Source organism: Onychomys torridus, chromosome 1, assembly GCF_903995425.1.
Source record: "Onychomys torridus chromosome 1, mOncTor1.1, whole genome shotgun sequence".
In the NCBI taxonomy this organism is placed as follows: domain Eukaryota; kingdom Metazoa; phylum Chordata; class Mammalia; order Rodentia; family Cricetidae; genus Onychomys; species Onychomys torridus.
Window position 1 is genome coordinate 158990460 of NC_050443.1, and position 26323 is coordinate 159016782.

At 47.8% G+C, this 26323-nt stretch overlaps 1 protein-coding gene across 3 annotated transcripts in view; it reads right to left on the bottom strand.

The window, feature by feature from the left end:
- Positions 1-444: 444 nt before the first annotated feature.
- Positions 445-26323, bottom strand: part of Aldh18a1 (aldehyde dehydrogenase 18 family member A1) — a 36778-nt gene continuing 10899 nt past the window's right edge. The window contains exons 5-18 of one of the 3 annotated variants that reach the window (XM_036168962.1): positions 26151-26255; positions 22595-22747; positions 22130-22220; positions 19157-19281; positions 17967-18111; positions 17233-17306; positions 15920-16013; positions 13918-14138; positions 11332-11469; positions 8087-8282; positions 7858-7979; positions 4774-4960; positions 3714-3809; positions 445-1552 (exon numbers count right to left, since the gene is read on the bottom strand). In XM_036168962.1, coding sequence (XP_036024855.1) covers positions 1371-1552; positions 3714-3809; positions 4774-4960; positions 7858-7979; positions 8087-8282; positions 11332-11469; positions 13918-14138; positions 15920-16013; positions 17233-17306; positions 17967-18111; positions 19157-19281; positions 22130-22220; positions 22595-22747; positions 26151-26255 — 1929 coding nt within the window. In that variant the 3' untranslated portion in view covers positions 445-1370. Of the gene's footprint in view, positions 1553-3713; positions 3810-4773; positions 4961-7857; positions 7980-8086; positions 8283-11331; positions 11470-13917; positions 14139-15919; positions 16014-17232; positions 17307-17966; positions 18112-19156; positions 19282-22129; positions 22221-22588; positions 22748-23405; positions 23501-26150; positions 26256-26323 lie in introns of those variants that run through there. The other 2 variants (XM_036168954.1, XM_036168970.1) reach the window with 2 other exon arrangements.

Consider the following 26323-nt stretch of genomic DNA (forward strand, 5'->3'; position numbering starts at 1 on the left):
TACTTAACTTTTGGAGGCCCTCGAGAAACAAGACGTCTTTGAAATGCAGACTGTAGAGGACCAGAGCCTGAGACCAGGGCTAAAGAGAAGGGAGTGTGGGGATTAGGACTGTTTAGAGACACTTCCCAGATCAGGAGTGTGAACTTACAGCTACAGCGAACCAAGGACGTAGGCTGTGCCATGGTGTGGATGCCGTGGGGACATGACATGTCACACACAGCCCCAGACGGCAGATCAACCTATAACTAGCCTCCAAGTCCTCCATTCCCACTGACCTGCTTTCCTCTGGAGGCCGGAGTCCCTCCCTGGAGGGTTTCCTGGCACCACTTCCAGTGAAACTGCTCCCCCCACCCCCAACTTCCAGAGAATAGCATGCTGAGAGCAGGCAGGGGAGGAGGGTCACCAGGGAGGGAGAGGAAGATGAGGACAAATAAGGGAGAAAACTTTCACCGTGTACACGGGCTTTTGTAAGAATTTTATTTCTCAAAAAAAGGGGGAAGAATCCAAAGTATTAAAATAATCCTCTAATCTTTGTTCTGGAGGTCAAGGATAGGACGACAAAATAATTCATTATAAAAAGGTCAGGCGTAATTGTAGATGTTCCTCCCACTTGGAGGCACATCTTGAAATTCATACCTCCAGTGTGATACTCAGATTCCAACTACATCAAAGGTACCATGTGTCTGCTGGCCAGGGACAGACTGCAGCAGTCTGGGATGCACACCCATAACTTCATGAAGGCCAACCTTCCCAGGGATATCAGTTAGTTCACTTTAGGCATCATTTCCAGTGAAAATGTTAAAGATTTTAAGGAGTTGCTCTTCCTTAAAAATTCCCAATCTCCCCTTCTGAGGATGAGCATGTTTGAAAGAAATGAAATTACATATGTTGAGTCGGAGGATGCCGGGGCTGGTCCTGGTTGAATGCCAAGACTTTACCTCACTGAGGTGATACAAGCAGCCAGGATGGTCCCTTGTCATTGATGTGAGATGGTAAGAGATGGCAGTCCTTCGTTTCTGAGGGGAATGGACTGGCAAAAGCCAAGCCTCCACCTGAAACAATGATGCTCTTCCAAAAAGACTGGCCTGTGTGGCTTGGGAGACAGGCTGGCTGGTGACAGAGCCTTTGCCTAGCATGTTCGAGGCCCTAGGTCCAACCCCAGTGACAGAGACAGAGACGCACAAGAAGCTGGAATGGAATATGAACGTTAGCTAAGACTGGAGATGCTGAGTTGAGCCAGAAGCACAGGTGAACTGTCCAGCAGGCAGACCCTTCTGAGAGGTGGGGATGAAATCGAGTTCTCTCTGGAGATCTTGGAGTAGGCCAACTGTGCCAGCCTGCACAGAACAGTCCTGACCACCTGGCTCCTCTCAGCTGAAATTTCTCTGGGGAACAGGGAGGTTCTCGTGGAGGTACTTTAAGCTGCCGTGCTCCGAGAAGTCTGAGACCACGTGGTCTTGCCCTCGAAGCAGCCACTTAGTAGTTAGCAGTCCCTCTAGTCCAACCGGCCCCCGGGCATGGATTCGAGACGTGCTGATTCCTACTTCAGCTCCTATTCAGAGACAAAACAAACAAATCGTGAAGCAAGGTGCAGCTTTCCCAGTCGCTGCTGCCTGCATACCTATGAGCCCACAACGGGCATCTTCTCTCTTTGCTAACTTTGGACTCGCCCTCCCAGGCCGGCTGCTGCTCCTCATCCATGTGGGTGTGTTCTCTGCCACTATAGACTATAATGTCCCTTCTCCCACTGACCTTCCATCTATTTGTATCAGCTTAAGCATCTCAATTATGTGCCCCATCTTAACATCTGGGCATGTTTGGAAGTCTACAACAATGTCTAGTATAGAGTCCGTCTCCCTAAACAGCCATGTTTGTTTGTTCATTTGCTTGTTTGGAGATATAATCTTACTGAATAGCCCAGGCTGGCCTTGAATTTTTCATCTTCCTGCCTCAGCCTCCTGAGTGGTAGGACTTTGGGTGTGAGCCATTATGCCAAAAAGTATTTATTTTTGAAAGATTCATTTATTTTTATTTTATATGTGGAAACTTGCATGTATATATGCATACCACATGCATGCTGGTGTCCATGGAGGCCAGAAGAGAATGTCAGATCTCCCAGAATTGGAGTTACAATTATAAGTCACCTGATGTGGGTGCTGGGAAAAGAGCCCTAGTCCTCTGCAAAAGCAACAAGTGCTTTTAACCTGAGCTCCCCAAACAGTCTTTATACTCTAGAAAGCATAGTCTGTAGGAATTTAGCACAAAGGCACCTGCCAGCTACTGCTCATTTCTCTTCCCTCCTGCTCCTGAGACCAGTGATTTCCCTAGGTCTGGCTCAGTGTTCTCCACTGTGTTCAGTGGAGGTTGGGATCCCTCACACATCACAACTTCACCAAGTGTGTACAGTGTACCAGGCCTAGGGATGAGGTAGCAAAGCACAAGGTCCTGTTACTGTGAAGTAGATGTTCACTGGGCAAGGGAGCCAAAGGATGGGCCAGCTATCACTTCTCCACAGTGAGGGAGTTCAAGGGCTGTGAAAGTGAAATCAGAATCCCGATGCAACAGAAATGGCAACTCAGTCAATGACTAAGAAAACTGGTAAATTCCCTCAGAGCCTTCCATAATCAGGGAGTCATTTCTCCAGGCAGATCACGTGTTCCAAAAGACTTGAAGGAAAGGAGGCTAGGGTGCAGCTCAGTTACAGAGCAATTGCCTTGCATGTTGGAGGCCCTGGGTCTGATCCCTAGCACCAAAGAGAAAACCCAACACCAACAACGAAACAACGTAAGGGGATTAAAATTCTCAAATGTTGGTTGGGAGTGGTGGCACACGCCTTTAGTCCCCACAGTTGGGAGGCAGAGATATATAGATCTTAGAGTTCAAGGCTGGTCTGGTCTACATAGCAAGTTCTAGGATAGCCAGTGCTACATAGAAAGACTCTGTCTCAAAAAACAAAACACTACCACCAACACTAATGCCAACACACACACATACACACACACACACACACACACACACACACACACACACACACACACACACTCCCCTACACCTCCAATATTCACAAAATGTGCCACAAATGTCTTATTGGGATGCCTGTGTAATGGTCCCCTGGAAAATCAGACTGTTCAAACAACTCTATGGAGAGAGAGAAGTTTTGTAAGTAATGAAAGGACCAGGTGTCTGTTTCTAAAGATCACATTTGTTTGTGCTGGTGCCAGGGGTGAATCCCGCCCCCACTTCCTTGCTGGTTCCTGATCCTGGTGCTTGGGCTCTGTGTAGGTACCAAGTCCAACAACTTCTGTCCTATGTGTGGTTCCTATCTCCGAGGCAACCTGACCGTGTCACTCAAATCTGCAATGGCATGCTCTCTGGGGACCACAGCAGCTTGTGAACGAAGATGAGCTGTGCCTGCCTGCACTGCAATGGGGGCACCCGGGCTTGTGCATATTAGGTCTGACTGGCTGTGTGACTCTCGGCAACTGACTTGTCTCTCAGTTCCCCCATCTACGGGAAAGGAATTAGGAGCAGCTACCTTCTTCACAGGCGAAAGGTCTACCAATGCAGGTGGGAAAACGGGGTTATTCTCGATGATTCTGTCTGTTTATAGCTAGATCATACACTGACTGGAGGGAGGTGTCTTTACTTCACCAGAGTCTTTGGAGCCTGTGGTGGGAGAGCCACAGCGGACGCCTTTTCTCTGGCTTTCTTACCCAGTCCAAAGCGGTAGCCATCAGAGAAACGAGTACTAGCATTCCAGAACACACAGGCACTGTCCACGTGCTGGAGGAAGAACTCTGCTGTTTTCTCTACAGGGGAAAGAGAGAGGAACCAAATGAGGATGACCATGGAGAACATGTCCGCTTTTGGCCACTCCCTGGTGACTGTTCACCTCGCAGGCTTAGGAGAGCTCTGAAGGAGAAGATGGCAAACCAGACCCCATGGTCAGGGCAGGTAAGGGACTGCTGGAATCAGATCTCTAGGCGGTTATGCCTCCATGTGGAACAGCCTGCCTAGGTCTGGCCTCCAAGCCCACACACATTAGCTCTGCGGCCTTGAGCAGGTGTGTGAACATCCCTGTGATGCATGAGAAAGTAGACCATTACCTGGTTCTCAGGGTGGAAGTTGGCCCCTGAGAGCCCTCACCCAGCGCCCCATGGTGAGTGGGCAGTTAATGATTGCTGCCGCTTGTTGCTATGGTTACAGTAGCAGTAAACTGGCTGTGAATTCCTCAGGGGCCACATAGCTTCCTTTACCACCAGGCGTCCGAGACAGACACCCTGACATGTTCATTGGCATGCTATTTGGGTGTTAAATGGATGAATGTGCAGTCTGTCCTGCCTTCCGGTGCTAGCTCCCTCAGCTGTACATTTTTTGTTTTTCTTTTGTGGACTCAAGGTCTTGCTATGTAGTCCAGGCAGGCCTGCAACTTGTGGCAATCCTCCTGCCTCAGATTCCTGAGTTCTGAGATTACAGGTGTTTAGTCACAATGTCTGGCTTTGAACTGCTTGGTAAGGCAGCTGCGTGGGTAAAGACAATGCATCTGAAGCATGGGAAGCCATCTTTAAATGGTGCCAACCATCTCTGCCCTGCCAACGGGGGGGGGGGGGGGGCCCTGGGCTGGACCAACAGATAGATCACAGAGCACTAGGGCCGTCACTGGTCAGTCTGGAGTGTGCCTTCCTGCAGGACCAGAGGTCGAGAGGAAGAGCACCAACTGGAGGTCAGAGCAAAGAAACCTGGCACCACACGCCTGAAGTCCTGCAAACTGACCATTTTCTGTGACGATGACATCTGTGTGGGAGCTGCCGTATTTATGGATGTGATCAATGGCTTCCTGGACACCGTCCACCACTTCAATGCACACTTCCAGGTCACCATATTCTATTCGGAGTGACTTCACTTCTGAGGGACTGAAGGTCAGGTAGGAGGCAAACTTGGGGCCTGCATGAATTTTTACCTGTCAGAGAGAAAAGCCAATACAAAAACCAGGGAATGCAGCAGCAGCAATGGGAACAACAGCTGGGCCTGTATGCTGAGCCTGGGGGAATCGGAGTCTGTAACGCAGCAAAGCCCTGGCAAGTGGCCGCCAAGCTGCTCGTGGGCCTGGAGGGTGACTGAGCCCTCCTCACACCAGCATGTCCTGCTCTGTGCTAGGCCAGGACTCGCTGGCCACTCTTCCAGCAACAGGCCCTTGAGCAAGCTGGGGTAGGGATTCAGATGAAAAGCCTTTGAATGCTGATGTAGGAGGCACACAAGCCCTTGACTTCTGGCTTTTTACTAAAGGAATCTCTGACATAAACTCCCATTCTCTATAAAGTGGAACTTGCACTGGATTCATGAGAACAAAGAGGCACCATATATGTATGTATCTTCCCCACACCCCAGGGAAGCCCCTCAAACTAGTTACCTGTATGATTCTGGCCTGTCACACCAGCTCCAGGCTCTCCAACTGATCCCGTTAATGTTAGAGGGACTTCATCATTCTGACTGCACACAGGCCTTGCTCTCTGAGACTACATAGGACTAGGTTCAGGCTTGATTCCTTCAGGCCTTGGCTCCAGCTATGACAAGCTTGTATCTGTCTTCCCTGGTGGCTTGAAGCCCTGCTGTGACTTTATTGGGCACTGTCTACACTGTACTGGGGAACCCCATCTGTGATCAGGTCACACCAAGGATCAGTTCCTACATGAAAAAGTGCTGCTTACAAGACACACATGGCCTCATCATGGTTTAAAGCCTCTGAAGGCAGTCCCCATCCTGACACTGAGGAGGCCGAAGGTTTGTCCACAGTAGGATGAGGGGGCTCAGTTCTAGCCAAGGATGGCTTTCTTCTGGAGCAGGTGACTGTGACAGCTGGCATCTACGGAGAGCCAATCAAATGGGCCACTAGTGGACAGACTTAATGAGCAGTCATGTGTTCCGATTCCCTTTTACTCTGTGGGGTGCACTTTGACCTTCAAAACAATGACTTCAGGTGCTGGGTAGTTCCATCTCTTAGCCTGACTGGGGATTAGTGAATCACACCTCCACATGTGTCTGTGATGGGGTTTTCAGAGACACTTAGATGCTGAGGGCTCTGGCCTAATGAATGGACTAGGCCTTGACGGATCTGTAGTAGGATGGCATTATTGGGAGGAGGTGGAAGGTAGAAAGACAAGCCTACTTGAGGAAGGAGACCACTGGAGACATGAACTTGAAGGCAGTATTCCTCCTTTCTCTGCTTCCTGGCTACCATGAGGTGAGCTGCTCCCCCATCATGATGGAATGAACCCTCTGTGAGCCAAGTTAAGGAGTTACAGACGGCACCAGGCTCTCGTGTAACTAAAGGAAGTGGCTGCTTGGTCATTTCTCAGGTTCTCTAGCTGCAGCCTTAGGGAAAACACTGGATCCCACTAGGGAGTCACATCTCCCAAGACTTCCACTGACAGCCTCTATTCTGTGTTTTAGACCAGACTGATACACAGTGCTGTGCTCAGACATAGAGATGCTAGGCACCTACTTTTCTTTTGTGGATGTGTGTGTGTGTGTGTGTGTGTGTGTGCGCGCGCATGCGCGCGCGCACACACACACACACACTTTGTTTTGTTCTTCCAGACAGGGTTTCTCTGTGGAGCCCTGGCTGTCCTCAAACTCAGAGATCCACCTGCCTCTGCCTCCTGATTGCTGGGATCAAAGGCCTGTGCTCTTTTGTGGATTTGTATGGCCCTCTATGTAGTCATGTTTATGTTATAACAATCTTCCTGTAAGTTGCTTTTCCCTGGGTGTTCTGTTTAGCTGTAACAACACAGAAGCCTAATACAGTTCTTCACTGGGGCCATGGTGTACTGATAAGCATCTTTCCCTTCTAGCAAAAGGATGCTACAACAGGGTCATGGCAACAGAGGCCAGCAGGCCACTTCCCTGTACTGCACTAGCTTATGTAAGTGTACTCATCCCTGCTACCAAAGCTGGAAATGCAGCCATGCAGGACCTTTAATAGATTGTCCATCTGGCCACAGGACCTAACTTGCAATTGTGAATTTAGGACAGCATTAATCTGTCTGTATTTCAAACTTACTGAATTTGTTTGTATACAACCTTGATGACAGGTTATGAATAAAGTCCAAAAGAAAGCTATCCAAAATGCTCATCCTGAATGTCACTCAGTAAGTGTATATAATTACATTGGCAACTGAAGACATTTTTGGAGGGAGAGAATGAATGCACATAAATTTTACTCTTGAAAACACTTCTGGTGCTCTATAGAGGAATGACTCAGCAGTGACAAGCACTGGCTGCTCTGCTGAGGACCCAGGTTCAATTCCCAGCACCTACTCTGTAGCTGTCTGTAACTCTAGTTCCAGAGGATCTGATGCCCTCTTCTGGCCTTTTGAGGAACCAGGCACATGTGGTATACAGACATACAATGCATAACACTCATATACATAAAACAAAGCATAAAACACTCCCCTGTCTTACCAAAAAACAAACAAAACAAAAACAAAAAACAAAAAAACAAAAAACCCTCACCGCAAATCTAAACCACTTTTGTGCAATCTTTTAAAAAAAATGTTACATAAAAGGGAATGCCTAGTTGGAAATGTAACTGCCACCCAAATAAAACATTGCTGGAAAGATCTTGCTCTGTATGGTGCTATATGGTCTGTTACCTTCGAACCCTTGTGGCAGGGAACATGCTGTGTTCTGTAATATCATCTGTGTATCAGTTCCATCTACCCAGCAGACCGCAGAGGGCAGTCTTATTCACCTCTGTACTCAGCACAGCACTGTATGCAAAGTGCAAGTGTAACATACTGTTCTCTAAAGGGCCTGGAAGCTGCTCCTGGTCCATTCTTCCCTGCGGGTTTAGCATACCTGTTCCACTCTCAGCATATCAATGATCTGGTCAAATAAGGGTGTTCTCAGCAGGTCCCGGTGGATGAGCAAAGTCTCTAAAGCATTACAAGCAGCTGGATAGTCACACTTAGAGTCTCTGACTGAAGAAAAGGGAGAGCAAAGAGTGAGTCCTGTCTACATGATCCACAGGCACAGAGCAAACATCAAGAATTTCCTCTCACTCCCCAGGAGCCCCAGGCCAGCTCACCGAGTCTGGTGACCTTGTCCACACTGGCCTCGGAATCCACATACATGTGGCAGATCCCTTCGCTGTGACCCATCACTGGGATCCCCTTAGCAGCTTTCTGGATGTCTCTGACCAGCTGGGAGGAGCCACGAGGAATGATGAGATCTATTATTTTGTCAAGGCGGCAGAGATCCTCAACTTCTTCTCTGGTATTCACCTGAAGAGGAAGAGAACCAAAGAGGAAGAAGATGGAAATGGCAGCTTCCTCCTTACAGACCAATGTCTGCACTCCCCAGTAACTACCTCCAGCACCGGGAAAACTTATTCTGAAAACAGGTTCCTGACTGTGGAGACTGAAACACTGCTGAGCGAATGCTGGCCAGACTGTTCAGCGACAGTAGTCCTCGCTGGGAACCATGCCCTGCATTTCAGAGAGAGCAGTCATGGAAGGGAGGGTGGTGGGAACCTAACCACAGGGCAGAGGACACTCAGGAGGGGCCCAGTGCTGTGGGTGGGTGATAAGGAGGCACAGATGATGCCAGGCTACAGGATCATCAAAAGAAGTGGCCGCTTGAGGGTATGCTGGGTCTCATTAGGGGGTCACATTTTCTTCCCCAAGACTTCCACTGACAGCCTCTATCCTGGGATGCAGGCTACACTATCACAAGAGCCTGTGTTGGGACACAGAGATGCCAGGCATCTCCTTTTCTTTTCTGAATTTGTTGCTGTTTTCCATCTAGTCATGTTACAACAGAAATATAAATGTACACATGCTGGACTATTCATAACTACTTCGTTTCATGAAACCAATGCCTGGACCAAACGAAATGCCCACGGACAAAACAGATGAACTGCAGTATGTGTGTGGCTATAGATGGATGACGAGAAAGGTGATGGAAAAGGAGGAAAAAACTGCTGGATGCAAAGATACAGGAGAATGCCACCAAGATAATAACGAGCAGAAGTCATGGAGCAGAAAACTGTATTCTGGGTCACTCCATCCAAGTTCAGGCACAGGCCAAAGTGAGTGACTGTGATGGACGGCAAAGAAAGTGGTTACCCTAAGGTGTGCTGGGGACACGTGGTTAGTGGCCATGCGTATCCACACAGATACAGTTATAGAGATGTCTATATGTGATCTGCATGTACTACTCTAAGTATGGTACACACTGGCAGGCAGGGACGGAGGGAGGGAGGGAGGGAGGGAGGGAGGGAGGGAGGGAGGGAGGGAACCCATTCAAGCCAGGCTGTGCTAGAGCTGGGCTGAGTTCCTAAGCCTGGGATCCTCTCTGAGCATGCAATGAGGCAGCTCCACCCACCAGGAGGAAGGGAATCCTGAGACGTTGAAGGGAGGGGGCCTTCCATGGGAAAAGAAAGATCTAGAAATGGCTTAAATCAAATCTAAACCCTCCCATAAACTGGTGAATTTCTGTACCCGAGTCTGCTTTTACCTAGTCCAGAACATGGACCTACAAACAAACCGCATTTCCTCGAAGGGTTATAGTGAGAAGGAGATGAGATAATGAAAGGGCCTCACGTGACTCGCGGCTGTTCCCACTGAACTCATCCGGCAGCTCAGGCCACGTTAGTGACCACGGTAACAGTAGCAGCAACACGGTCTCATTCTTCCATACCACATGATGACAAACTTTCTTAAAGTGACGTAAGTCAAATCTAAACTGTTGGGGAGTTTTATTTTGAGGTGTGTTACTTTTGTTCATGTTGCATTTGTTTAACTGTGAAGCTGTGTTACTGTGCCTGTCTAACACACCTGATGGTCTACTAAAGAGCTGAGGGCCAGGATGAAACAATCTGAGTGGGCATCTATGGATGAGAAATGTGGATATGGGGGTCCTCTAAGGGACAATTTTAGATGGTTGGATAACAACTGAGGAAATCCTCCTGCCTAGAGACATTTTAACCTGCATGCTACATGGAGGCCTGGGGTTGCGATGGGGCCAGTATTTAGAGAGGGCCTGAGTGGCTTTTCACTAAGTGGGGGAATGGTCTTATAGATACATCACTCCAAAGAACTCCAGAAGAAACTACATCCACTCACTAAAGTGCGGCTGTCTGCATTTGGCTATCCGCACGCCAGAGCCTCTCCCATCTATTCTGGAGTTCTTGAGCTGCTGCTGTTCAAAAACCAGGGTTCCAAGGCAGAGACTCCTAAAGCACCAAAACCCCAGGGCAATGAGGAATGCCAATAGGAAACTTTAAGAACTCCTTGGAAACCTAAATCTTTCTGCGCCTAATTCCCAGGACTTCTGAATTTATAGTGTAAAGTAACCACATTTTTTAAAGTAACTTTAAATTTTTAATAAATATATACATTTTTCAAAATTAAAAAAAAAATAAAAAGAGCTGAACGGCCAATAGCAAGGCAGGAGAAAGGATGGGTGAGGCTGGCAGGCAGAGAGAATATATAGGAGGAAGAAAAGAGATGGAGGGGTGGAGAGAGAAGAAGTAGCCAGAGAAGAAGGAGGACCCAGGGGCCAGCCACTCAGCTACACAGCAAACCAAGGAATAAGAACCAAAAAAAAGGTATACAGGAATAGAAAAGGAAAAGCCTGGAGGCAAAAGATAGATGGGTTAAACTTAAGAAAACCTGCCAAGAAACAAGCCAAGCTAAGGCCAGGCATTTATAAATAAGAGTAAGCTTCCGTGTGTGATTTATTTGGGAGCTGGATGGCGGGGCCCCCCAAAAGAGCAAAACCAAACAACACTAAACTCTACCAAAGATTGGTAAATTCTTTACCCCTGAATCAATTGCCTCAAATAACTCTACCAATGAGAGGAACCCAGCCCTATAGTGGGTCTATCACTCCTATAACCTAATGAATGAGGGTCTAAGGGCCAGGGATATGTATGGCTCAACAGGTAAAGATGTTTGTCACACAAGCCTGGAGACCTGAATCCAATTCCTGGGACCCATGTAAAGGTAGAAGGGGAGAAGTGACTCCATGAAGTTGTTCTCTCTCTCCCTCCCTCCCTCCCTCTCTCCCTCTCCCCCCCCCCACACACCCCAGTAATAAAGAAAATTAAGTTTAAAAAGAGTGAAGGTCTAATTGATACTGAGTAACCCAGCAGTGCCAGGGTGTCTGTATGGTAGCAGCTCTCCCAAGCCAATGAAAACCCACCTGGCTCTGCAGAATGGCAGTGTTTACAGGTTCTCTAATTGAGCTTACTTGTAGAACCATCTTGGCTTCACAGAACCATACACTTGCTAAAAATTTCCACAGACCTCACCTGGCCCTATGACCTACCAGCTGTATGGCATCCTTGACTCCATGGATGGACAGGGCCTCCTGGGTCAGGAGGTGAAGAATGCGGTTGCTGTGTGCGGCCTCCTTCCCTCCTTTGAGCAACAAGCCATTGCCACTTGCAATAGCCAAAGCTGCCACCTGCAGATCGAAGGGAAGACAGGCAGAGTGACAGTAACGTCCGCATTGCTGTGTGCTTTATTATAGTGTCCGTCTCACCTTTACCAGCATCCAAGTACATTTCAAACTCATTTTATCCCACTTTATACTGAAGCCCAGGAAGGGGGGTGACCCCCGGGCCACACAGCTTACAAATGCAGGACTGGCAAAAAATACTCTAGGATGTCTGACTCTGGGGAACTCAACTGTGTGGCTTCCACTAAAGCACCAGCAATGCAATCTGAGTTCACTCCCTCCCTGCTCTGGTCACAGTGGGGAGTGGGATGCTCAACTGCCTCCATAGTGAAGTACCTGCTCCACTGAGTCAGCAGAGGCTGGGAGGCACCTGTGGCCACAACCTACTGTGGTCCTGAAACTGACCTGGGCGCTCTAACTGCCTGATGCTGAGAATCTGGAGAACATGAACTCAAGCCAGCCCTGGATGGTGACAGCATCCTGCTGGGAACATACACTGCTCAGGGCAGGGAAGAATGAGCTATCTCATTAAAGCAGTGAGAGAGGCCGACTCAGTCATCCTAAGCCTGAAGCTTGGTTTTCTGAATACTTTTCAGATAAACCACCCAGGTTTGGTAAGGGAGGGTAAAAAAGGCTACTAAAACTCTTTGCTTCTTTTCTTGGCCATTTAAATCTCCAGGTTAGGTTTGTTTTTGTTTTGTTTTGTTTTTTTTCCAAGATAGGGTTTCTCATGTAGTTTTGGTGCCTGTCCTGGATCTCACTCTGTAGAACATGCTGGCCTTGAACTCACAGAGATCCGCCTGGCTATGCCCCCCAAGTGCTGGGATTAAAGGCGTGTGCCACCACCGCCCAGCCAGATTAGGGTTTCTTAATCCTTTCTATTTGCTTGAGTTGCTCTTGAGCCCCTTAGGAAGGTTATGCAAACTTTCTGCTGCTAAATGCAGACACACCACATTCCATACCCAATTTTTAGGATTTGTGTGTTGCCATCCAGGGCTTACACTTCAGGTGAGGAGCCTCAGCCACAGGGGAAAGCCTATTCCTTGTGAGGATTTGGGTGGCTGAGAGGTGGCGTTTCATGAACAGAGCCACACAGAGCCAGCACCCATTTCTCCTAGCACAAATGAGTTTTGCAGCCAGCACCAGGCTCTTCTACAGGATGGACTCGTGGCCAGAGGGGTAATGAGACAGACTGAGGACACGCAACTACGGGAAGGGAGTCCTGTGAGGAACCAGCTGCTGTGAGGTCCAGTCAGGGAGTATGCTCCACAGAGAACTGTAGACTTCACAGTCCCCTATGCTTTACATACAGAGCAGCTAGCTTTTCATTTTATTTATTCATTATGTATACAAAAGAGGGCGCCAGATCTCATTACAAGTGGTTGTGAGCCACCATGTGGTTGCTGGGTCTTGAACTCAGGACCTCTGGAAGAGCAGTCGGTGCTCTTAACCTCTAAGCCATCTCTCCAGCCCTAGCTTTTCATTTTAAAACAGAATTTCCCTTTGAGATCTCAGAGCCAATACAAAGAAAGAGTTGATCTCATCCCACTCATAGCTTAGTGGGGGAAATGGTTATCAATTTCTCAGCGTTTAGGGCAACGAAGTGAGGCCGACTTCTACTGTACCTCATGTTTTGGGTGCTTTGACATGTGCTAACCACATTCCTTAAAGAGGGCTGCATGCTGTCTTCCACTAACTACCCAAAGTGCTTTTTCCAATAGATGTGCTACACTCCGTGACGCTGATAATGGAGTCCTTTTGTGTGTGGGTAGACGGGTGTTAGGTGGATGAGTGCAGTAGACCAGCAGGGATGTGCAGTCTCAGAACGAAGTGCACGGTGAGCCAGGAGAGCTGAGAATGTGCTCTCCCTGTCCCTCAGGGGTTGATCTGGGCTCAGGTGACAGCTCTAGACTTACGAGTGTGACAAGGACTATTAACTGTCTAATGCTCAGCTGTACCTCTGCCCTGGGATGGCTGGAAGGAAGGATGAAGAACATAAGTCACCTCAGTAACAAACTGACAGCACCATGGAAACAGCTGTCTTTGGGGTTGAAGAAAAGTATCTTTCTCTCTCTTTTTCTCTTGGAGTGTTAATTTTTCTTTTTCTTTTTTAAAAATTTATTTATTATGTATACTGTGTTCTCCCAGCATGTATGCTTGCCCACCAGAGAGGGCACAGATCTTATAGATGGTTGTGAGCCACCATGTGGTTGCTGGGAATTGAACTCAGGACCTCTGGAAGAGCAGCCAGTGCTCTTAACCTCTGAGCCATCTCTCCAGCCCTATCCTTCTCTCTCTTACATATTCACATGTTCATACATGCAGATACACACACACACACACACACACACACACACACACACACACACACATCTTATGGTGACTTATATCTAGTCCTGATAATATATGCTTCCTCCAAACCATTCCCAATGGCAGGGTCATGGTCACACATACCTGAGGTAGACAGTCAGGACGAGACTCAAAGATCACCAGTAAAACACCTATTGGGACAGTCACTTGCTCCAGTTCTAGGTTTTTGGCAATCCGAGTCCGGCGCAGAACACGGCCCACACTGTCCTGGGAGGAGGCTGCAATCTGCCGCAGCCCGATGGCCAGGCTGTTCAGTTTAGATGTGGAGAGGCTCAGGCGCTTCAGTAGAGGGGCTGCAAGTCTCCCTGAAAAGGCAGGAGGGCGACATGACAAAGGAGCAATGTGGGCAGGCTTTGGCCACCCGCTTTACTGTAGTAAGGACAGACACGGAACTGAGGGTCGGGGTGAGGTAGTGACATGCGGCTTTACATAGCTCTTCCTGGAAGTGGGGAGGGACTGCTTGGCAACTGAATATCTCATGTCCACCAAATTATCACTTTTCAGCACGCAACAAGTACATCAGAGCATTTCAAAACAGGGAGGCCTGAACTCTACCTAACAATTCCGACAAGAAGCGGCAATGTAGTTGTTACACATAATCCACCACAGCTACCGACAAGCTGGGCTATCTGGAGTATGGCATGTAAAAACTGCTAACTGTGAAACATCAAGTCTGTTCATCAAAAATGGCTGATGAGGGCTGGAGAGATGGCTCAGAGGTTAAGAGCACTGACTGCTCTTCCAGAGGTCCTGAGTTCAATTCCCAGCAACCACATGGTGGCTCACAACCATCTGTAATGAGATCTGGTGCCCTCTTCTGGTATGCAGTCATACATGCTGTATACGTAATAAATAAACAAACAAACAAACAAACAAACAAATCTTTTAAAAAAATGGCTGATGAACATGTGCACAGGCAGATGTCTCAATGGCATCAAGAACAATGACAGTTTGTCTACTTTTCCTTTCTGCTGCTGCTGCTGTTATTGTTATTATTTGAGACAGCGTCTCATCATGTGACCATCATGCCAGCTGTCTTCCACCATCTTAAACTGGCAAAGCAGAGAATGGAGGGAGAGGACAAAGGGCATGTGGGCCTAGTATAACTGGTTGTGGGAGCCCAGGTCTCCCACATTTTATGACAAGATACTCTTGAGGAGTGAGGGATAAGAAATTTAGATAGAAGATAGAGGCGAGAGAAACAGATAGAAACACAGGATGGCCTTGGCAGGGCCTGGATCCTTATCCACCACCCGCCTCCTGTCTCTTCTAAAGGGCTATTTATAGGGACACTAAGGGGTAGAGCAAAAGACCTCCCCCCAGCACAGCCAAGTGCACACCCTTTTCAATCACCTGGTAACCACACACGTGGTCAAGCAATCCTCTAATGCAGCCCTGCTGGGTAAAGCAAGCTCAGATGTCACTAGGAAACCTTTGTGGGCCTCCACAACTGGTCATCTGTGATACGACTTTAGCCATATCATCTACTCTGCCATGAGCACCACACAGACCTCTCTGGACAGCACCTGATGCCAACCATAAAGATAGCACGCTGGTTTACTGGCCCAAGAGATACCTCATCTTTCATTACAGGCAGCACGAACCATTTCTGTGGTTCTTTCGTATGGACAGTTCATCTGAACTGGAATCCCGGGCCCACCACTGGTCATATGACTTTGGGTGAATGACAGCTTTGCTGACTGGGACTAATAAAGAGTAGCTCCCTCGGCTACAGTAGGTTGTGCAATTTAAAGGTGATCCTACTGGGAAAGTCCTTAGCACAGTGCCTGCTAGTACAATGGTCTCAGCTATCATTAGCTAAGCATCCACAGCAGCCAGAGCTCACATGACTCTTGGGAACAGGGAAAGCTCCTTGGAGGGTTGGATTAAAATATCTGAAAACGGGGCAGGAGGAAGTACCATGAATAGTTAGAAAAAGCTTACGTAGCACTAGCCAGCCACCCTCGATAAAAACTACACACAGTAATGTACTTTCTTCTAACAAATTCGCCTCTAGACAGATGCAAGAATTAACAGTAAAAGATAGACCACCACCACAGCGGAAAATTCGTGACTGGCTCCCTACCCTCTGCCTCCTCCAGGTCTTTTTTGTTGGCTAGCAGGATCTCTTCCCGCTGGTCCGTCAGCAGGTCAGCCAGATGATGGATAATTTCTGCTCTCTGCAAGAAAAGCGAATCATGAAGACACCAGGAAGCTCCAAGAACGCACATGCTTCTTTGTCCACCCTCAGGTGCTAGGCTTGTCCCTGGAGCCAAAGTTGTCACAGACTGAAGTCCCTTTGCTTTCTCTCACACATTCCTGGCGTTGTCCACCTCCTTACGTGTTTCCAACCTGCTCCCACTTCTTCTTTCTCTTCCATTCCTGTATACTGCCATCAGGATCCACGGCTCAGCACCGAGGGGAGTTATGTGGTTTGTCCACAAAATGAGCTGGCACGTGGAATTAGGAATGACATGCTCAACTTTACAGAGTTTTGTATCAATAGACATTTTATTTCCCAGGTAAGGATTTGCATATGGCTTTTCTTTATAATTTTTCTTTGAGATTTTGTTTTATGTGTATGAGAGTTCTGTCTGCATGGATGTCTATGTACTGCAAGCATGCAGTGTCTGAGGAGTCCAGAAGAGGGCGCCAGATGACCTTGGAACTGGAGTTACAGATGATTGTAATCTACTGTGTGGTTGCTGGGAATCAAACCCAGGTCCTCTGGAAGAGCAGTCAGTGCTCTTCACTGCTGAGCCATCTCTCCAGCCCTGGCCACCATTTTGAGAAATGATCACTGAAGTAGAGCAGAGTAGAGAGAGGAGCCAGGCTCCTCCTTCGCTTTAGTTTTCCTACTTGTAGTCATTCCCTCCTCCCTTCTTAGACCAATGTGCTCCACAGAAGAAACCTGCACCATGGCAGCCGCAGCCGCACACCCCCCTCCCCCCAGCAGCCAGCCCTTTTCACCTGGCCCCACCATCTCCAGCTCTACTGAACTGCTACCAACACCGATTCACCAGGGACCAGGAGGGGGCTATCACAGGACAGGCTCTGAAGACCCTCTGTCAGGTGACTAATTCACCAGGGACCAGGAGGAGATGATCACAGGACAGGCTCTCAAGCTTCACTCTGTCAAGTGTTGCAGACAATTCAGCATGAACAGGAGGAGGTAGCTCTCCTATGTGTCCATGTCTGCCATGTGTCAGATCCTAATCCTGTCTTTGATCAAACCATGGTGACAGAAAGAGTTCCTTCAGACAAAGGGGAGCATAAATTTAATCCAGATAATTCTGCTAACACTAGGAATAAACGGGGCCTGCAGACTTGACCACTAAACAAAAATGTCTAGCATGCTTTGTTCCGAAAACCCACCAAACTGTCAGTGGACGTCCTCACCTGTTCAGGCTCTAATGTGGCCAGCATCCTCCCTCCGGATCGGGCCATCTCCCCCTGCTGCTCCACTGTAGGGCCTGTAAGAACATGTGCAAGCATCATACCACGGTCGGCTTCACACTCTCACTTTCCCATCACATGCTTCACTGAACGCAGAAGGAACGCCTGGTGTCTTGGTATGTATGCTTGGTTGATACCCAGAGATCACCAGGGCAAACAGAATGGCACCCTCCCCACCCCAAACCAACAACAACCAAAACCACAAACACACAGATCCACACCAGGGTACCTCAGGGAAAAATACAGAAACTTCCCGTGTCTGACGTAGACAAGAGTCTCTGTGCCTTCCAGAGTTCAATCTCATTTTGGCAAGCACATTCCTCATGTGCTTGCATTTGTGAGTACAGACAGCGAGCACATCTTTGTGAGTGCTTCAGAGCTCAATCCGTGTCTTAAGCACCTCTGCATCTCTACTGCTCACTAGTTCTTAGCAGCCAGTGCTGGCCTAGCAAATGGCTCCTGATTTTGGAGAATAGGTGGACTAACGAGGCAGGGTAGATAAGACTCTCACAAAATCCAGTTCTGTGAACTGTTTAAGACATCAGATTTTATGGTGTGACCACACTGATTTCATAATCTGGATTGGCAGGCTGAGAGTTCAAGCTTCAGTTCCATCTAGGCTGGGGCGGCACGGGCTATCACCCACAGGCCCCGGGACTTGAGGGAAAACTACTCACCAGCAGGCTTTACTTCCGAAAAGAAGGTGCCGACTTTCTTCCCCTCCACTATGTCTGTGATGACGTGCCCAGACACCTTTGGGTGGGTCCCGTTGGCAATGACGACAGATGTGCCACCTTGCAAAGCCCAGAGGGCTGCTTTCACCTAAGGGGTCAGGTCAGATCCAGAGAGGAGAGTCAGACCTAGTCACTCACACTCTGAACTTGCTCAATGACATAAGATACAATTTGATTATCTAGCAAGCTAATGAACAGGGAGATGTGTCTAACAGCTCAGATCTGGGAAAACACATGCAGCCTGCCATCACTTTACAGTCCAGAGTCAGCATGTACTGCCTGAAGGGGAACCAATGTGTCCTGATTTCTGAGACCCACCAGAACTGGACTCAAAACGTGCACATTTTGATTGGTTATGCCTGGACATTTTGATTTGTCATGCCTGAACTTAGCAACAACCGAGCAGTTAGAGGAGTGACGAACAGGGTTTGTGTGAACAAGACCCTGCTCTTTTCTATGGCTCCTGCATGATGTCTGCATTAAGGGTAAACAGCTGCTGAGAACAACTGAGGGGTGGGGGGTTGGGGGGGTGGGAAGGAGTTTTGAAAAACTTCCAGAAATACCCGAGTTGGTAACGGAGTTTTTACTGTGTGAAAATGACCCAAGTTCTGTCCTCTATGGGCTGACAACACTGTGAATTCTCACTGCCTACTTGACTGGGTTTGTATTATCATGGAAATCCACTTCGGAATGTCTACGAGGGCATTTCTAGAAAGTTCAACTGGAGAAGGAGAGCCCTAAATGTGAGCTGGGGTCACAGACTAGGTAAGGAGGAGAAAGTGAGCCGGCACCGGTACATCTTTATTTCTTCTCTGTGGATACAATGTGACCAGCTGCCAGGTCGGGAGGACTGCATTCTCTAACTCTGAGCCAGAACAGCTTTGTCAGCTATCCAGTCATCGCAACCAAAAGGAATGAACACACGCACAAAATGCACTGCTTATGTTAATAAAAAGACATGTAAAGACATGATGAAACACAGGTATACAGCAGTCATGAAACGTATTTAGAAAGGTGCATATTTAAATGTTGCATGTGCTATCTGAACCATAAGCTCCCTGACAAGTTTAGCAGTAAAAAAGGCTAAAATACCATCTGGGCTTGAAGACTGGGATAGTTCAGCATCCGCTTACCTTGGCTTCCATGCCCCCTAATCCCACTCTAGATTTGGTTCCAAACGTCACTGACTGCTGATCTCCAGGATAGAATATATCAATGAGCTTCGCATCGTCTGAGCCTGGAGGACTGTCAAAGAGGCCTGAAGAGTGGGTCAGAGTCAGTAACATGGCATTGACCCACGTGTGTGTCCCCACAGGCCTCCCCAGGCACTTCTGCTATACATAAACCAAACAAATCAACAAAAACAACAAACACACCGTACCGACAGACACCTGTCTCACTTGGAAAGACGACAAGGGACGGGTGGAGCCGACCCACACTGAGCAGGAGCACCTTCTGTGCTCCTTTATGCCACCCCAATCGAACGCCTCCTGACCTCTGAGCAAGGCCTCCTGACCATCCTCGGGCCAGTGCCTATAGCACTAACAGAGGCCTTCCCTCTGTTATCACTGCTTAGCCTGCTGCACCCTGGGGATATCGGCAACAGAGAGACAAGTGCAGAAACAGTTCGGTGGCCATACACCATGTGGGCAGGATGCGATGTGGAGTGGGTACTCATTAACTCGCACCATACCCTTTGACTGATAACCTCCTGGTTTATGAGTGAGTGTCTTGGAGGGTGAACAAAGTCAGCAGGAGAGGTATGACTCTTGGCATTCAGGCTGGATTCATTACTATGAAACATATCACCCTGAGCATCTGAGCAGGGAAACACCACAGTGAAGTGAAATGTTATAAGCATACAACATGATGTTACAGAAACCCCTCAGAGTTTTTTTTTTGAAAGCGCAGAGACTCTGGGAGGGGAAAGGAAAGGATGAAGGGCCTGAGAAAAGAGTGTGAGATGAAGGACTCACATTAATGAGACACTGCCCATGGCTGGAAACCGGCTACAGGACATTGGGTAGTAATGCTTTTTGGTTTTGTGTTTGTGTGTACATGCGCGTGCAGGTACACATGAGTGCATAGGTATATACACACGTGCACGTGTGTGGGGGAGGCAGAGGACAACCTCAGTGCCATTTCTCAGTTACCATCCACCTTTATTGTACTCTTTAAAGACAGAGCCTCATTGGAACCTTCAAGTGGGCTAGGCTGATTAGCACCAAGCTCTGTTTCTACCTCCTCAGTTCTCAGGTTAGGAGCCTACACCACTAGGCTTGGCTTTTTTTTCCTCTTTTTTTAAAAATGTTTAATGTTTGTTCTGTAGATCAAACTCAGGTCGTCATGCTGGCAAGGCAAGTACTCTGCCCACTGAGCCACCTCCCCGGCTGTTTTGGGTTTTAAATCGCTGCTTTTCCTGCACAGGATGCCCACATCATTCCTGATCTGTAGGACAATCCTGTTCTGTGTGAAATGCCCCCTTCTCTGGGATCAGGGGAATCAGGGTGCTACCTAGGATGAAGCAACGATAAGGCATGAGCAGCAGTAAGTGCCCAGCCGGCATGCACGGCTCAGGCAGCCCCACAGCTCCGGGATTCTGGACAGGGTTCTTCCCAGAAGGTGACGAGCCTGGACTGAGGGGCTGACCTGGTTTAGGATAACTGTGAGGGAAGGACTGTCCCACTGGGAAGCCTTTCCCAGAGGTCCGTCCTCTCAACACTCTGTAACTCCTCCTACTCCTCTGACCCAGTCCTTCAACCCCACCCTCAGGGTCTTTAACATGTGATACTGTTGGAAGGGTTAACTCTTGACGGCAAAGGCACTTATCAATAAAGCGGAGTTTGGCCCCCAGGATTCACATGATGCCACAGAGAATCCAACTCTTACAGCTTATCCTCTGACCTCAGCACATGCTCCTGCACCTCAACAAATACACGCAATAGTTGTTTTTAAGGAATAAAACCTTCTCATTAGGACGGACATTCTATGATTATAACACAGAAAACCACAGAGTAACAAGTAGGTACTGTCAGAGAAATTAGAGCCCTCGTGCACTGTGGGTGGCAATGCCAAACAGCACCAAACACCAAGGTGGTTTTTCAATACCAAGTTAGCACAGGAATCAACAAGTCTTCTCTCTCCTGCTTCCTCTTCCTCACTTCTCTCTCTTAATTGTAGAGTTGGGGACTGGCTCTAGGGTCTTGTTCTTGCTAGGTAAGCGTTCTACCATGGAGCCCAACAATTACACTTTTTTTTTTTTTTTTTTTTTTTCTGAGACAGGGTTTCTCTGTGTAGACCTGGCTGACCTGGAACTCACGCTGTAAACCAGGCTGGGCTCAAACTCACAGAGATCTGCCTCTGCCTCCTGAGTACTGGGATTAAAGACGTGCGCTGCCACCACTACCACCTGACAACAATTAGACTCTTAGATGAAAATAAAATACTCATAAAGAGTAGGCTCATAGCAGCATTATTAATAATAGCACAGGTGCCCACCAACTGATGACTGAATAAGTAAAACACGGAACGTCCAGAGTGGAATACTGCTTGGCAATAAAAAGAAACAAACATTGGTGGACATGATAATGTAGAGGAACCTTTGAACACATTATACTAAGTAAAAGGAGCCAATTATTACAAAGGACCACATAGTATATGATTCCATTCATGCAACATCTCTAATAGGCAAACCTACAGAGGCAGAAAGTAGACTAGAGGTTGTCTATGGCTGGGGATTTGAATGCCAATAGGCAGTGACCACTAACAGGTCTGAGGTTTCTTGTCAGGGTGAGGAAAATAACTTATAATTGTTAATGGAGATTGTTGTACAAGTGTGTGAATGAGTACAAAGATCACTGACTTGAAAAATTCAAATAGGTGAATTACGTGGTGTATAAATATTTCCTTGAAGCTATTTTTAAAACAAACATGAAAGCACCTAAAATATAATTTCTGCATTCAAGCTGCATTTTCCAGAAACACCCACCCGAGTCACAGAAACTTCGGCTCACATGGCTCAGGAAATAACTCCACAGTGAAAAATGATCAGAAGGAAAACCACGTGCTCACAGGTATGAACAAAAGAAAAAGGCATTGCTGTGTACCTTCTACATCTGAAAGGACAATCAAGAGGTCAGTTTTCATTTCCACGGCCAGTCGGGCAGCCAGGCTATCATTATCCTTAACACTAATAACCTATAACGCAGGAAAAAAGTAGTGAGTTAGCTATGCAGTTTAAAAAGAAAGTCCCAGAAGCAGCCAGCTAGGCTCTGGCAGGCAAAACCCATGATCCAAAATATGCAAATGAGAGCGCAGGCCCCGGGGCCTGCACAACACAAAGGCTTCCTTCCAAACAGGCATGCCAAACTCTGCAAGCCATGCTCACAGCACCTCACCCAGTGAAGGAAACACCCTCATTCAGAGGTGCCTCTGCCGCGTGGTTCTGTAATGCCAGGTCTCCCAAGTCCTCCTTTTGCTCATGCAAATGTCCAGTGTTAGTGCAATGCAACACAGCACGTGTTAGTGTCTCCAGCATGCTCAACTCTTAGGACTACTTTACCCACATTTACCCCCTGAAGATCACTGTTGGGCTCAGCTGGGGGGACGACAGCATCGTTTGTGTTGACAATGGGGACGATGTTCATCCGAAGCAGCTCATGTAGCGTTCCATTGAGATTTCGGCGCTTCTGCTCATCGTGGAAATCCAAGTTGGTCACCAAAATCTACAGAGAGTGAACAGAAAATGCAGCACGGAGGAAAACAGTGAACATCCTAGGAACAGCCTAAAAAGACGGTGAGCACTGGAGAGCCAAGCTTTAGACTTCCGGAATAAAACACACCTTTGGATACTGACCCAATTCCTTGTTTTATTTTTCTTTTGTAATTAAAAATATTTTTTGGCAGTGCTAGGGATCAAACCTGGGGTCCAGCATATCTAGCCAGGTATGTTCCCACTGAACTACATTTTTAGCATGCTTAGCCAATTACTTGAGAGACCCCTGAAAGAACCACAATTGTCTGGAAGATTTATTTAATGATGCTAAAATCTCTTCCACGTACAAAATTGGAAAACTGATGCACCTACTTTAAAGGAACATTAGAGTGATCCAAGACTGGTTTTAAAAAATTCTTTGTATACTCTAGCATCTGAGTCAGGGGCTGGCCATAGTAGGCTTATGTGCTAGGTGAGTGGGCAAACGGCTTACCTGTCTGGAAAAGTACATTGGACAATTGGAACAGGGCTAGGATGTCCCTGATGCTCTGATGCAGAGCACTGCCCGAGTTAAGACTATGTCTGACTATGTGGGAACAGGAGTTGGAGCAGAAAGAAGAGCTAGACAGAACTTAAATCAGGGGAAAGAATCAGAATAAGGTGCTCACGGGTGGAGAGCTGGGGTGGAAGCTGCCAATGGGTTTTCATTGAAGCATTAGAGTGGGCGGGAGAGATGGCTGAGAGGTTAAGAGCACCGGCCGTTCTTCCAGAGGTCCTGAGTTCAATTCCCAGCACCCACATGGTGGCTCACAACCATCTGTAATGAGATCTGGCGCCCTCTTCTGTATACATAATAAGTAAATAAATCTTTAAAAGAAAATAAAGAATTAGAGTATCCGGCAGAAGGTAACAAGAGAGAAAAGTGAATGAGAATGACAGCAAGGAACTAAATGTAGCACACTCTGGAAAAAAAATGTCCGCCTGCAATCCCTGACACAGGAAGGCAGGAGGAAGGAGCACTCATGCAGGCAGCGGTTAAGGCCTGCACCAGGGTCTGCCTAGGAGATCTGAGACCACTGCAACAGGGCGGATGCTGCAATGCATATTGGAGGTAGGTCATGAGGGCAGTCGAGTTCTGCTGAGTCCTCCTGCAACACGGGACCCTGGCCCAGTCAACAATGGAGGGTAGACATGCTGAAGGTTTGATGCAATGTGGTGTAAGCTTTAGTTCAGCAGGCACTAGACGGGTCGAAGCTGAAGGCACTGACTCTGGCATGACCATGTGAGACTGCAGATAAACATGAGCATACGGGTGGGTACAGAAGGGGGATGGGAGGCCCAGGGAAACACCTGTCACTACAACAGCTTCACAAACAAGGGCTGCAGCTCTAGCTGGGAAGGTAGGAACAGGGGGCTTCCCAGGCGGGGAAGCTGGTGCCCTTGGCAAAGGTAATTGGCAAAACAGACTCATTTCTATGAAGGAAACACAAGCTGCTGCATTTGGGTAAGTTTTTAACCTGAGGCCCATGGGGTGGGGTCTCAAACTCACTGATAATGGTCTTCTACACAGGATTCTTGGAGAGAAGGAGGAACCACAAGATAAGGTACAAAGAGCACATATGATAAGCCCCGTTTAGGGGAGGGGCCAGGGCAGAAGAGGCCCTGGACTGGAGCTTCCTGGGAATAGGATGGGCAGAGCTATGACCTCAATGGAACTGTCACTATAGACAAAGCAAAATAAAAACTGTCTCAAAGCATCAACCTCAAGGGAAAACACCACCAGCACACAACGAAAGTGCAGTCCCTGGCCCACAGTGTGCTCTCCTGGCTCCAGGCTCTAAACAACTAACACCACTGCCGGGCTAGAGGAGAAGAGAGATTAGGTAGTATGGGCGCCATAGAAATGGAGATTTCTATTGTAGTTACACTAACTCAGTGGTCTGCAACCTTCCTAGGGCTGCAGCCCTTTAATACAGTTCCTCGTGGTGACCCTCCCAACCATAAAATTATTTTCATTACTACTTCATGAACATAATTTTGCTACTGTTATGAACTGTAATGTAAATACCTTTGGAGGCAGGGGTTTGCCAAAGGGGTCGGGACCCACAGGTTGAGAACTGCTGCACTAACTGAAAACTAAATCTGAGATTACAGTCACAGGCCATAAGGGAAGAGCTCATGCCCTTCTGCTTCGGCACACTCGAGAACACTTATACAACTGTGGGGGACCGCTACAAAGATGACGGAGAACCAGGAAAAGCAACAGGGAAGGAAGACACAAAACCCGAGACATCTCTTATCTAAATAATAGCCACACAGCTAGCAGGGTCAAAGGTACCAGACAGGGTGGCAAATACTAACTTCCGGCTTTTTATCAGTTATGTGGCTGCATTTCAGATGTTTCTATTTACTGCATGGTTAACTGTACAGGTGATTAAAATCACCATTTTTTGTTGTTTTTTTCGAGACAGGGTTTCTCTGTGTAGCTTTGGAGCCTGTCCTGGATCTCGCTCTGTAGACCAGGCTAGCCTTGAACTCACAGAGATACGCCTGCCTCGTGAGTGTTAGAATTAAAGGCATGGGCCACCACTGCCCGGCTAAAATCACAGTTTTAAACAAGACATTTAGGTAAAGATGAAATAATATAGGCTTACAACATTTAGAGGTAAGTACTCAGCAGGAAGTCCCATGAGGATTGGAAATTTGTCCGGCCTTTGTACCACAGAACCCTAATGCCAGGCAGGCCTCTTTGTACATCACAAGTGATCAATAAGTATTCACTGGATAAGTGCAAAACAAGCCATTCACCAGCATTTCTCCATCAGCACCATGCACTTCTATAAATGGCAACCAAGTGCACAGGGAAGCAGGCCACCTGGAGTCAGAGAAGGCAATGAAAGTGAAGTCTAACTTGTCTGGTTCAGAAGCCTTTGCACTAGTAACAGTCTGTAGAGCAGTGGGGAGTGCCATGGAGGGGTCACATATCAGATATCCTACATATCAGATATTTATATTCCATTTCACAACAGTAGCAAAATTATAGTTAAGAAGTAGCAATAAAATAATTTTATGCCTGAGGGTCACCTCAACATGAGAAACTGTATTAAAGGGTCGCAGCATTAGAAAGGTTGAGAAAAATTGCTATAGGGTTAACCTGCAGTAATTCATGGGCTTGAGGTGTATTATATACCAGATGGTATCTTAAATACTTTTCATGTATTTTCTTCTCGGGTCTTTCCTAAAACCCTCTGAAGTAGGCACTGATTTTACCTCTATTTTTCAGATGAGGAAACCCAGGCAGACACTTAAGACTGCATGCTGACGCCTGGCTGTGGGGCCTTGCCTGCGGGCTTCTTACTCCACAAGAACCACCCTTATGGGTCCCACACCCCCAGGGAGGCCCAGTCTCTCACCTGGGCAGCACAGATGCTGTACTGTGTAAACATGGCCTCGTACAAGGCCATCAGCCCACTTTGTCCGGCGGCTGCACAGGCTCGGGCCTCTAAGACTGGAATTGCCTGCAATACACCGATCAGACACCTCATGACTGGGAAGGAAGGAAGGAAGGCCCAGGGACTCCGAGGAC